This window comes from Mesocricetus auratus, unplaced genomic scaffold (genome assembly GCF_017639785.1).
Source record: "Mesocricetus auratus isolate SY011 unplaced genomic scaffold, BCM_Maur_2.0 Super-Scaffold_100009, whole genome shotgun sequence".
In the NCBI taxonomy this organism is placed as follows: domain Eukaryota; kingdom Metazoa; phylum Chordata; class Mammalia; order Rodentia; family Cricetidae; genus Mesocricetus; species Mesocricetus auratus.
The window spans coordinates 4480331-4494349 of record NW_024429193.1 but is presented as its reverse complement, the minus strand read 5'-3'; the positions used below and the strand labels follow the sequence as shown (position 1 = coordinate 4494349).

The 14019-nt window shown below is 45.0% G+C and overlaps 1 protein-coding gene across 2 annotated transcripts in view; it reads right to left on the bottom strand.

Moving 5' to 3' along the window:
* Positions 1–14019, bottom strand: part of Tnni3k (TNNI3 interacting kinase) — a 266104-nt gene that overhangs the window by 36329 nt on the left and 215756 nt on the right. The window contains exons 22-23 of one of the 2 annotated variants that reach the window (XM_040751553.1): positions 5578–5637; positions 1175–1344 (exon numbers count right to left, since the gene is read on the bottom strand). In XM_040751553.1, coding sequence (XP_040607487.1) covers positions 1175–1344; positions 5578–5637 — 230 coding nt within the window. Of the gene's footprint in view, positions 1–1174; positions 1345–5577; positions 5638–13545; positions 13809–14019 lie in introns of those variants that run through there. The other variant, XM_040751554.1, reaches the window with a different exon arrangement.

Here is a 14019-nt window from a genome sequence, read left to right as displayed (position 1 = left end):
ATCATAAGGACCACCTGTTACTCTCAAATTCCATTATCCGGAACAGAACTGACACCCGTTAGGAAGCTCCTCCAAAACCCTCTCTCCTGTCAGCTTTTGCCAACATCAACCTATTTTTGATTTGTTTCCTGTTTCATAGATGCACCGGTTGGTATGTAACAGATTACATCTCTCCTCAAGTGTATATGCTGAAGCTCTGATATCTCACATGGCTGCACTGAAAACAGGGTCTCTGGAGAGGTAATTAAGATGAGCTGGATCTGCGGGTGGAGTCTTGAGTCAGGAGAAGTCATGCTCTTTACAGGGACATGATGATGGCCCTGTGTCCTCCTACCCCTAGAGGACCAGAACCCAGTCATGCTGTCTTTCTGCCATCAGGCTTCCAACATGCTCATCTGTAAGAAAATTTACCCAACTATTGAAGCTATGTAGTATTGAAATTGTGTGTGTGTGTGTGTGTGTGTGTGAGAGAGAGAGAGAGAGAGAGAGAGAGAGAGAGAGAGAGAGAGAGAGAGAGAGAGAGAGAGAGAGAGAGAGCCTTAGTTATTTGCAAACCTATCCTATCTGGATCCTCATATTATTGAGGCCATACAAAACAGGGACTCTGTAACTCTGTAGGTATGTTTTCAAGGTTTATCTATATTTTATTTCTTTTAACGGGTGAATAATGCTGTACTGTATGGTGATCCCCCCTCACCATGTTGTCTCTCCATCCTTTGATGGACATTTAAGTCGTTTCCACTTTTTGGTTATTGAGAAAAAGTTTGCTCTAAACAAACTTTGTGTACAAGGTTTGTTTGAGTGAATGTTTCCAGTGTTGTAGGGGAGGTGTATTCCCCTAGACTGTTTCCAGGTTCACACAAAAGAATCCTTCCTTGAATTTCACAGTCACCCGAAAATAATTCAACACTTTAGAACACTTCACCACTTTACAACAGACACTTCTCTTGGTGACAGAGCTCACTGCTGTTACTGCTATTACAGAAGGATCTACACTACAGAAGGCTGAAAGTTTACATTTTTGTTCACAGTGTAAGGAAAGCAAAACTCTCTCCAGTGTTTCTCCAGACCTCCATACAGGCTCCTCCAGACAACCTTCATCCAGGTGATTTGTTCTGGATCAGAAACTAAAATTTGAACTCACAGTAAGACCCCTGCTGACAATGTCACTCACCTCTGGGACCAGGCAGCGTAGGACCTTGCATTTAGGGCATATTCCAACTCAAATCGGCTCCTTAAAGCAGCCACGTGGCTCCGGCCGGGCCCTCCCCGGCTCACCAGGCAGTCAGAGGACGAGGAGGGTGACAGAGACCCGCTGCTGTTACTTGAGGCAGGAGACATGAGCTGGATGGAGAGGGCATGGAAGGCTTGTTTACTAACTCCAACAGGCACCTGTTCTAGAACACTCTATTTGAGAGAGTCTTCTTACTGACTTTTCTTTCATCTATATTTGCTTCTGGCTCTTGCCTTCAACCTCCGGTGTTAAGACCTGCTAAGCTTCATCTACTTTTTGACTCATTTCTATTTTGACAGCTGGCATTATCTTTACTTCTAACCTCCCCCCCCTGAAACACAGTAACCCCTAATCAAATTTATAAAACGTTATTTAGAGGGTTATTGTTTGATGATCAAAAGATTTGCCACACTCTTCACAGTGGTGATAAGATTCGGGGCAGGGATGTGAGGGCGATCTGGCTGCGACATCTGTCACCCCATTGATCGCCAGGGTTGATTCGGCTGATCTGGCTGGCTAGGCGGGTGTCCCCTTCCTCCCTCACCGCTCTATGTGCGTCCCTCCCGAAGCTGCGCGCTCGGTCGAAGAGGACGACCTTCCCCGAATAGAGGAGGACCGGTCTTCGGTCAAGGGTATACGAGTAGCTGCGCTCCCCTGCTAGAACCTCCAAACAAGCTCTCAAGATTCGGGGCAGAGCTCCTTTTATTTGTTGCTAGATCTTTCCCCATGATATAACACGGCTTCACATGCTTACTTTCTTTTCCTGTTATTGTGATAACATACTCTTCTGACCAAAGCAACTTAAGGGAGAAAGGTTTTGTTGCAGCTCGCAGTTCAGAGTAGAGTCCATCTTCGGGGGCGGGGGACTCAGGCAGCTGAGAGGTTACATCCACAATCAGGAAGCAATAGTAACACATCCCACTCAGCTCTCTTTCTCCCTTCTACACCATCTAGGATCTCAGCCCAGGGAGTGGGCTTCCCCTTATCAGTGAACATAATCAAGGTAATCAAAACAATCGTCCAGACACCCGTTTCCCAAATGACTTTAGATCCTACCAAGCTGACAACGGCAACAATCACACATGCCTTCGTAAGAATACGGCCATTTTGTATGATGGAGCATGATTTGCTGCCTTCATAAGAATACGGCCATTTTGTATGATGGAGCATGATTTGCTGCCTTCATAAGAATACGGCCATTTTGTATGATGGAGCATGATTTGCTGCCTTCATAAGAATACGGCCATTTTGTATGATGGAGCATGATTTGCTGCCTTCATAAGAATACGGCCATTTTGTATGATGGAGCATGATTTGCTGCCTTCGTAAGAATACGGCCATTTTGTATGATGGAGCATGATTTGCTATCTGGAAGATGTTTCTCCCAAAGAGAACAAACCAATGTCCTGGCTAACTGAAGGTCCTTTGAATGCTTGGAAACAGCCCTTGGGCTCACTGTAATTTGCTCAACCTTCTGGTAGAAATCCCCGCTTCTTTCAAATGCTCCTCATGATATGGAATTTCAACCGACTCAGCATCCCAATTGCTCTGCACTAGGAGGTTAAGTGGCAGTTTTTTTCATTTTCCTTTAAAGACTGAGAGACCAGTTGGGTCTCTTCTGTTTGTTCATCACAGAGCAGGGAGGGTCAGATCTTTTGTTCTGCAACAGGAGAGTCCCCTCAGGTCATAGCCGCCTCTGAGCTTATTATATACGTTATATATATCTTGAAGTCACGCCACCGGTCTGCTCTTTCATTATTGTTTCTATGGCTCTGGGATGAACAGTATTGTGATTACTTTCAAACTTATTCTTGCTAGTCATGTGCATTGTTCCTTTCCCAAGATATCCTAGATTCTTGCCTTCAAGTTTTTTTCTAACCCTGTCAACACTGTCACATTTGCCAATGTGACCACCACGGTCCTCTTGACCCAGGTGTCAGTCTGACTGAAACACTGAAGAGATTGTGGGGGAGCATAGAACCGTATGGGATCCCACAAGCCTGCATCGTTAGTTAGTGTTACCGTTTCTCTCTGCATACAAATGCTTTATCTTCTCCCCTAGGGAAGAGTGACCCCAAAGTCAAGCTGGTTTTCCATATCCTTTCATTGTCCCTGTTTTTTGGGGGTGTTTAATTTAGGGTTTCTATCGCTGCAAGGAAACATCATAATCAAGAAACTTGGGGAGGAAGGGAATTATTTGGCCTAAACTTCCATACTGCTGTTCATCATGGAAGGAAGAGGTCAGGAACACAAACAGGGCAGAAGACTGGAGACAGAAGCTGATGAAGAGGCCATGGATGGCTGCTGCTTATTGGCTTTCTCAGTCTACTTTCTTATAGAACCTAGCACCACCAGCCCAGAGATGGAATCGTCCACAATGGGCTGGGCCCTCCCCATCAAACATTAGTTAAGAAAGCATCTTACAGTTACATCTTATGGAGGCATATTTCTCCATATAAGTTCCTTTCAGATAACTCTAGTTTGTGTGTCAAGTTGGCATGAGATGAGCCAGCACATGGGGTAATTCCTGTTCCCACCCAACGATCTATAATCCTAGGCTAGGAACAGCCTTGTCTGGTCAAACCCCAGCATTCATATATGAGGATACTTGGAGCTCAGTCCCTGAGGTGTCTTGTAACAGCCAAGTCCTCAAGAAGATGCTCTTATCAGTAGGCAGTCCTGAAACATGGGCAGCTACTCCCCACATATCCATAACTTTCTGTATGCCAGAAGAAGGATGCCTCTCCGTCAATGAGAGGCTTCCTCTCCTGGAGTTTCTGTGAAGAATGAGAGAGTGTGGCTGTGCCTGCCATCCTGGAAGTATTTCCCCATAGACCAGGTTCCAGCGATGCTGAGCTGAGATTTATTTTAAAGAAGGAAATGTTTCTTGTGGAATGCTCTTTCTGATGTTGTCATGCAGGCTCACCTCATTGCTTCATCGCCCTCCCTCTTCAGACCCATGGACCACAATCAGACCCTGTATGAGGTCTCTACCCTGTGCATTTAAAACATTAGTTTTGAATGGGTGCTCCTGTTTTAGCTCCTTTGCCTATTTTTAAATGCTATTTCATGACCAGTTATATAGCAAATTAAGGCAATCACAGAGAAAATTAAAGCAAACAGCTCTTCGATATTAAGGGAATTTTTTTCCATTGGCCTGATCACTAGCATCTATCATTGTGTCCCTTTAAGACTATGCCATCCAGCAGATCTGTGTGCTGGTTGAGATAGTGTTTCCTTTCCTACTGAACACAAGTGGACAATGGCATAGTTTTCCAGCTGGCTCACCACCTATGCACAAAATTTGTAGAAAAAAATTATTAAATATTTACCTTCCAATATGTTTGCTATATTTATAAGTTGTTTTATTTATATATATTTGTGTGTGTGTGTGTGTGTGTGTTTCGAAGAGGCCAAACTTTTGTTGGATACCTTGTAGCTGGAGTTATAGAAAGTTGTGAGCTGCCTAATATAGGTGCTAGCATCCATATTTGGGTGCTCTGATAGAGCAGTAAGCATCAGTAGCTACTGAACTGTCTCTCCACTGCCTTTCTTCCTTCCTTCCTTCCTTTCTTCCTTTACATATATATTTTTAAGTTCAGCATGACTACAACCATTCTCTGGCCTGATTATTTTAGAGCCACCAAAATTCAATATGAATTTGCCTCTGCCCCGGAAGAAGCAGCCGAGACGGTTCTTTCTAAGGACTTTGTCAATAGGTCACATACCAAAGGGCTATACAGTCACTTTCTTTAAGCACAGCTTAGCTCTGCTCCCTGACAGCTTTTGCAACCTCTCTAGCAGGGATGAAGGTTTTATAAGGATAATCCCAGGCCATGGCTTTTGTCTACTAGACCCTTGAGGAAATGTACCCCCAAGAAATTGGTGTTTACTCAGGAATCTCATGCCCTGAGAAAGAAAATATTCTGAAGCCTGGGATCAGCCAAGAGGGATCTTTGGCTCCAAAAAGAGAAAGAGAGTTCAGTGCAATTCCGGCAATTTGTAAGACTGCTTTGTAGGAGACTTGAGTCTAGACAGTGATGGAGGTTGGGAGCACACCTTGTACCAGGCTGGTGAGCTAGGGATATTTCTTACCCTGCGGTTAGGAGGGAACTTCATGTTAGGAACACCAGAAGAGCAAATAGGGTGCAAGTGTTCCTAGATCTCCTTCTTCCCAGGGAACCACTTTGAGCAGTTTTCCCCTTTTGCTTTTATTCGTGTACTTAGTTGGCTGCTAGGGCCTCTAAGATGATTTAGTGTCCGGCCTTTATGGATCCTTCTGGTGACACCTGGGACATCTCAGGCATTTCTTAAACAGCCATTTCACAAGGTCAAATGCTTACCTCCACATTGCACAGACACTCCTCCAGTCTCCTCACGACTTCAGAAAACTCGGGTCTTCCCTGTAAAACAAGAAGAGACTATTTTTCTCCCTTGAGAATGAAATAAAAGGAAACTCTTTGGGTTTAAAAAAATTGAGTGTTTGCATTTTCAAAGAATGAGATTAGCAATGAAGTATATTTTTGTTTAACACGCACTCGTACTGAAGGGCTAATTGAATGCTCGTTTACTGTTCATGGAGGGATGTTGAGTTTCTGTGATAAGAGTTTTAAGTCAGAATTTGGAAGTACATTCAGATAACGAAATAGTGGAAAATCTTTAATTAGCTTTGCATGGTTTTAAATGGCAGGGTTTCTTCTTCAAAATGGAAGAATAACGAAAATGCTAAAAACCATTAACTCTCTTGATGCCTTCCAATGTGCTGTCCTCATCTCTCGAGAAAGAATCCTTGGCTCTCATTTTGTAATTAGCTTTACTTCTGGAAAGGCATCTCAGATTTACAACTAAGACCAATGCAGGAATCTCAAGACTATGCCCTACTTTTGAGTTCAGGCTCTTGGCTCCAAAAACTGCCATTGAAGATATTGGCTATTGTGAACTTCAAAGTCGTACAAGTTTAGTTAAGTGGTTATTGTGTCTTTTTATATTTCAAGCCTTGTTCAGGTGTTGCAAGGGGTATAAAAACGAACGAGGACCCAGAGGAAAAATTCTTGAAGTCTTAGAAAACGTTGGTCTCTTCTAAGGAAATAAGATGCTTCCGTGTGTGGGATGCTAAGGAGTGTGCACCCCAACACTTCTCCCCTTATGAGAGTTTCACTGCCGGGGGGAAGGGAAGGCCAATTGAGTGTGCAGGCTCAGCAGCCAGCTAACTTAGAATCTTAGCAGGACAATTTCTCCCTCCCTATCTATTCCTCCCCAAGGACACTGGTTGCTCCAGAGCCCTCACTAGTGCGGGGTGCTCTGAGTGCGATGGTGGCAGGGTGACTGACCAGCTGGAGGCCTTCCTTGCTGCTGTTTCTGCAATGCAACCAATTCCTCCCTTTGGTGCAGCACGCTATCACCCCCTTCCACACAGCCAGTCTCCTTTTCTTTGAAGTTTTAATGACTGTCCACAGTCACGCTCTCTACTCTATGTGTCCCTAAGCATGCAGAGAGTCCCCAGCACCCAGGCCTTCCTTGGTGGTTGAGCTTGCCCTCTCCATTCACATGTCACTCGCTCTGGGGTCCTCTCTGAGTCCCACAAAAGGCTCAACGGGCTCTTCCCTGTCCTCTGTCCTCCTCAGTCATTACATAGTCAATGCTCTACCCAGTCCTTCCTGAGCTTTAGAAATTCTTTTGGAGGGCTGGAGAGATGGCTCAGAGGTTAAGGGCACTGGCTGCTCTTCCAGAGGTCTTGAGTTCAATTCCCAGCAACCACATGGTGGCTCACAACCATCTGTAATGAGATCTGGTGCCCTCTTTTGGCCTGCAGGCATACATGAAGTGCTGTATACATAATAAATAAATTCTTTAAAAAAAAGAAATTCATTTGGAGAACATTAACTCCAACACCCTTGGATACCATGCTTCTCCAAAGTCATCTCTCCAGTAAAAACACAACCTTTTTATCGAGGCCTTTTTTGAGTTGGTTCTCAGACACCACACCGTTCATCTAACTCACCCTTCCCTGTAGGTTCCTCTCACCCGCTCACCCCATTCCTTTCAAAGTCCTGTATCTCACCAAGGTCACTTCCTCTAACTGGTCCCTTCCACAAACCCCAACTTCCTCGTTTCTTCTCGTCTTTGAGCTCTCCTCCGGGAGACGCTACCTTTATTAAAGCCCACACTGACTAGTCTTAATGTCGCCACAATTTAATCCCAGCTGGTCTCCTGCACTGCCAGTGACCCTCATCCCGATTTCTATCCTGTGCTCTGTGGTGTCTTGCAAACTCTCCCTGGTTCTCTAGCTCCCAGGATGACATACCCCGCCCACCTGTTTCCTACATGCAAGCAGAGTCCCTCCCCCTTCGTTTCCAAGGAGAGAATGCACTTGCACGCTTCTAAGTGTGCTCTGCCAGTAATCCTCCCCACTAATTGTTTTGCCTGTCAGTGTACTGTCCACATTGTTCATCCCCACCAGCCTGCAGGTGTAGGGTGTGTTCTCCCAGTTAGAAATAAGCAACAAAATGAAGAAATCGTATGTGGACTCTTTCCCAAGGATCCATTCCATTTGTCTGCTCATTGCCAGCTGTCCTTTCTCATCAGGACCACCAGCCCGCAAACAATGACAAAACAGAGACTTCCTATTAATTATGAAAGCTTGGTCTTACCTTAGGCTTCTCCCCAGCTACCTCTTACAACTTCATCTGCTTCTATTAATCGATATTCTACCATGTGGATTTTTATTTTACACCTCTTCTCCATTTCTGTGCATCCCATGCATCTCCAGCATATCTAGATTCTTCTTCCCAGCTTCTCCCTCTTTGTATGGAAGTCCCACCTATACCTCCTGCCTAGCTTCTGGCCGTTCGGCTTTGCGGTAGTACACCAAACCCAGCAATACATTTTCACAGTGTACCAACATCCCACAACAGCTAACTTTCAGTTGCAAGATGCCCTGAGAAGGGTCTTACCTTGCTGTCTTTAAACACCCCACACCTTCACCCCAATCATGTTTTCTCCTGCAACATCTTACTAGAATTGTTCTTGGAGGAGAACAAACATCCCCGTTTTGCTAAATTCAATGGTAAGTTTCAACATTCATCTTACATGTTACAGCACTGAACGTGTTCCTTTGTCCCTAAAATACATCTTTTCAGGTCACTTTGAAGGTATCATTGTCTCAGGCTTCGGTTCCTTCGTTCTCTTCCTTCTCTCTAAGTTCTGAATTTCCCCAGGACAATTCTATTTTGAATCAATTTGTTGATGAGTTGGCAGCCTCGTGTTTGTAAAGAACATCTCCCAGCTTCCTACTCCTGAGTTTGAGTTCAAACATGCAGTTGAGTGCCCTTAATCCTTCCCATTTTGGTCAATGACAGCCATGTCTACCCACTGAGACCCTAAAGCAGAGAATGACCTTTCTTTACTGTGTTTGCATCCAGGGCCCTGTGGTGATAGACTGTTTACCATCTAATAAAGCCACTGAAGACCAGAAAAGCAAATCAACCATCTGGTAGCTCTTACCTCTACCAAGGCTGAAATGGAGATCCTGCCTTCCCCACTACTGGAAACTGAATCTCACATGAGACCCTTTGCTTCTTTCTTACAGACCTCTCTAGTGCTGGAATTAAAGGTGTGAGCTCTGTTTCTCTTTTAGACTGATTCACACTCATGTAGCCCAGGGTGGTCTTGGACTCACAGAGATCCATTTGCCTCTGTCTTCTGTGTCCTGGAATTAAAGGTGTGTGCCACCACTGCCCAGATTCTATGGCTAACTGGTGTGTCTTGCTTTGCATTCAAATCCTCAGTGGCTTTATTAGATCATGAATAACTCATCACCACAGTGCACCGTGAAATTGCGCGGTATTTCCCTCAAAGCTTATCCCAAATCTCCATGAGATAGCTTGTGCTAGATAAACCTGCCTATAGATAAATACTGCAAGCACTAAAAGAATGTAAAGAAGATACTAGAACGTGCAAAAACCAGGTAGAGCCTGAAGCAGGCAGGCAGTCACTCAGCAGAAACGAAGGACACGAAGCAAGTCTTACGCTTTTGTTGTTTTAGAGATAGCATTATTCTGAGGGCAGCTATCCCAATCTATCACAGGAGTTCACATTCCCATAGTTTGAGTAATCAGAGGGCAGAGTTCAGATCCATCATGATACAAGGTCCATTGGTGTGTACCGAATGTTTCCAATGTGTTGCTAGCAAAATGTACAGTTTTTTTTCCGTTTGTTTTTACCTTGTTTCTATAGGTCATAATCCAAGCACAGATTATCTTGGTCCTTTCCTTAGAATCTCATCATGCTGAAAGCAAGATGCTGTATGGCACTGAGACTCTTATTTCAGGTCCAGTGGTTACATCCAAGATCATGAGTGGCGGGTAGGATGCATTTTCCTATGCTTGGGTGACTCACGTCCTTGCTTTCATAACATACTTGCTCAGGGATGGCCCTAAACTTTCAAGGGTTGCCCACAGCTGCCTGACATGGGTAGCTCACAAGACAGATGCTTGGTTTTCTAATGATTAGCATGGGTTCATGTCCTGCAGCGCTCCCTCTGTGGCCAGCTATAAATCACCTCTGTAACCGAGTGGGTAGGCCCCCACAGGACTTCCTCTAGTACACGACAGAAGAGAATCACAACTATAATATGTCCTCATCTCCACACGTTCTGCCCATTCTCCTGGAGAGGGGCCATGTGCATGTGTACGACAGGTAAGAATCTCACGGGCCCTTCCAGAATTTTGCATGTCGCAGGGAGGCAGTGAGGTCAAAGGGATCCTGGGAGGAAACCCTCAGGATCCTGTGTAGATTACTTATATCTCTGCGTAGGCCCTGAACTACACAAATGGGCAATGCTCTGCGGCCCCGGAAGGCCACAGACAAAAATGAGCCAAGGTCACATTCACACCAGGTCAGGGCTTGTCCTGGGTGTTTTCTCACAGTGCAATTGTAAAATGACTTTTAAAATGCTCAGCCTGTAGAAAACCCACCAACGCACTCCGCAGACCCAACTGATAAACTACAGCTTTCTGGTGTCCCAGTAATTCCACAAAACAGCTTTTCATCTTTTACTAGATTTTTCTCAGTCTTCCTGGGTGACCACGTATGGATACCACTAGCCACAAGGCGTTTTGAAAGGGAGCAGTGTTTTATTTATCCCAGCAGATTTAGCATTGTCTACCTACCCGGCTGATTTGAGTCTGCTTTTGCTAAGTCAAATTGTATTATTAAAATAAAAAAAATTCCATCTCCCACCTGCCTACCTCTCTACTGTCAGAGCTACATGCAGTCCTGCTGACATCATTAAAATCTTCTTCCCTTAGTGCCCGTTCTCTTCTCGTCTAGAAATACGATCCAGACAGTAGTCAAGCTGATCACTCCATGCGAAGTCTACCACACCCCTCTTATGCACCATATCCCACATGTGGGTGGAGTTGGGGGGTGTCTTCTTGTGGGATCTACCCTATCCATCATTGAGGTCCTCCATACCCATCAAGGGGCTTTCACCCCACCCTTGGGAGTTTGCCCTTGTTTGTCTCCTGGCAGGGTTTCCGTACCTTTGCTTCCTTTAGGTTACAGTTAATTGGCACTTTATCGGAGAATTCTTCCTCGCCTGCCCATTTAGAGCCCTGGGGCTGGGTCTGTTGCTGCTTTGATCCCACGGCATTGTTTACCATCAGGTGACCTGATACCTATTTTCATTGTTTGCTGTTTATGACATACCATAAGATGCATGCCGATGATGACATGGCTCCACCTACATCTCCATTCCCATAGTACGAAGGCCACCATCTGGGCCTTGGAGCTGAAATACTTGCCAAGATTCTTATTGGACCGATAAGATGGATCAATCATCTTATACTGTATTTTATCTGTATTTATTTCATTCTCAAACTGTTACATACTTAAGACCTTCTTTTTTGGTTCCCACCAAGAAATCCCATTTAAGTGGCACCTTTTGAGGGGTGCTAATGTTCCAATGGGGAGGCCTGGAAAGGCAGTATCATGGCAGTCTTGAACATTTATTATACTTACAGCACCTCATCTAACTCTGTATGGTTGATAGATTTTTTTGTTTTTATTTAATACAGTCAAAGCAGAAAATATGAAAAATGAAGTAATTTATGAAAGGTACCACCACTGGTCAGTAAGAGTTGAATTCAAATCTGGACAGAGCTGTGGTCTTGGTCTTTCCCATTCTCTCTTCCAAAATGGGCCTTCTAGGTCTGTCTGGGATGAGAGAGTTGCCCTGCAGATGTGTAAGGCTGGGAGCCTGATACGGACTTCAGCATTGTAGACAACATCAGAACCGGCATGAGAGCCTTGGCTTCACACCTATCTATGTGACTCTGATGACTCATGAACCACGCCCTGGTTCTGATTCTTTACCTCAAAGGAGATGCAGAATTGAACCAAATAAGAAATAAGTTGAAAGTTTGTGCAAAGGTTCGGCAAACTCTCAAGTGCTCTGCCAAGAACTTCTGTTGCTCGGTTACCCTCTTAATGGGAGTGCTCTGGATTTATGATCAAAAGCATTAATAGCTTACCGCAAACACAAAACGTGGTTCTAGCTTTCTACTTTTTGCAAGGACACCATGGTGCTCTTTAAGAAGCAGCCACCTTCAGGAAGCTGAAGTCCCGGTGGCAGACACCAGCGCTCCTATGGACACCGCATCCTGATGGGCCTTGCACTCTGTTCTCTTTCCAGGCGGATGGCTCCTACCTCTTGCCTTCATGTTGCCGGTGACGGTGGCCACCTGCCCTGCGACCTGTGTGGTATGCACACAAGATGTAATCCTGTGTCACCAGCTAACCTACATAGTAGGTAATAAGCTCACACCTCCACATGGGAGTAGTCAGCGGTGTAGCCGACAGACTCCTTGTTATGCCTGTACGGTGTCTGTACTAACTGCTCTGAGGTCGTCTGGAAAGAGGCACCCTCCGAAGGAGCAGGCCGTCCCTCACTGGGGGACTTGTAACTTTATTTTCTGTCACAACCAATAAGACTTTAGTACCTTCAGGATCAAGTGAGATATTTTTATTACAAAAGGATATCTGTGCCTCATAAAGCTACATGCTTAAAAACGAGAAGAATTTAGATTACTGAGGCTGCTTTTGTACAGACTCTGTGTAGATTTGAACCTTACCACCGACTAGAAGAAATGTAAATGATTCTGCGTCCTGAGCTACAATTGTTCAGCATTCATAAGATTAACCAATGTACCAGCAAAACTGATTATTATCAAAGCCCATCTCATTTTGAAAGTCTGGTCTCTCTCCCCCCTCTCTCTTTTTATCAGTGGTAAATGAGCTGTAGAAATGCTAACAAGAAGTGCTGCCTGTATTCATTACATATTGCTTGCTTAAGTCAACAATTTAATAAGACACCTTATTAACAAATTTGAGGAGAATGTGATTTACATCCTTGATATTCAAGGAAGGGATAAACAAGCTATAAGCTCTGTCAGTGGAAAACTCTCCAAAATGAGCCCAAGTGAAGGCAGAGTGGAGGAAGGTAATTCCATTCATTTCTAAAATCCCAAGGCTGTCTGGTAATCTGGAGGCAGACAGCCTCATCCTGTCTGAACAAGTGGGGGGAGGCTCTAGGTTAGTCGGTATGTGAACTGTTCCGGTCAGCGCTGGAAGCGGGCGGCACGTGCTCCCATCCCATAAGCAGGCTTCCCATTCGCTCTGCTTTGCCATGGACTTGCTTGTGAGGTGGCAGAGTTGATAACACCACCCTCCTCCCCCCTTCCTTGCTGCCTTTCCATGCATCCTTTACCTAGGACGCCACCCAGGTGGGGCTAGACTTCCTGAACTCAGAGCCAGAATGGGACTGGGTAGCGTGCATGTCTCCTTGCAGATGAGGAGTAATTGAGAGGAATCAGCAGCCCTGTCTCAGTGGGAATCTGAAATCCCCCCAAAGCACTGGGTGCCCAACCAACAAAGATCTCCCCCCAGCTCCTCTCAGACAGGGTGTTGAGAGAGACAAAATGCCAAACTGACCAGAATTAATAGAATTAAAATAACCAACAACGCACGCTTCAGAAAGTGCCCGATTTTAAGCTTTCCCTGTGCTGCCAGGAGAGAAACAATTCTTCCAGAGAAGGCCCCTCTGAGCTGCCTTTGTCTTTTACAGTTTTGTATCTCTTTGTTTCAACTGTGCAGTCCGAATTTCCCAGGGGAGCCCGGATTTGCTTCCCCCATGGCTGGTGGTTCTAATATCACCTTCAGACCTCCCGGGAGACAACGGACTCCTGCCTTCTCGTGATACTGTCCTCTGCAGTCAAAACAACGTTAGCATGATAAAGATGGCTCACAATAACTCCTGATTACAATGCATCTTTATTGAGTTAAAAAAACAACGCTCTGGTTTCTAATGACAGAGCAGCGATGGCTCAGAGGTGATTATTATGGGAAGGGATTTAACAGTTGGAAGCCCCCGAGTACCACCTGTCATGGCAGGATGGACTTCATTGGAGGGAACAGATATCAGACAGGAGGCCACGATGGCCTCTACTGTAATGAGAATCCTGTTGACAGATTCCCCCGGCTGTCTGGAGAGACTCTAGATCTGATCAGGCTGAGCCTGGAGCAAAAAAAGAAAAGAAAAGAAAAAAGTAAAAGGGAAGGAGAAGAAACCCAGGCCACACCTTTATGCTGGAGGGTAAAAAACAATAAATAAATAAGTAAATAAATAAATAAATATAGTCTTTCTAGAATAAATGGCCATTGCTTGCGGAAAGCTGGTTGGGGAGCCCGATCAGGCAGCCCCAGGGTTGGGGATAGAAGCCTGAAAA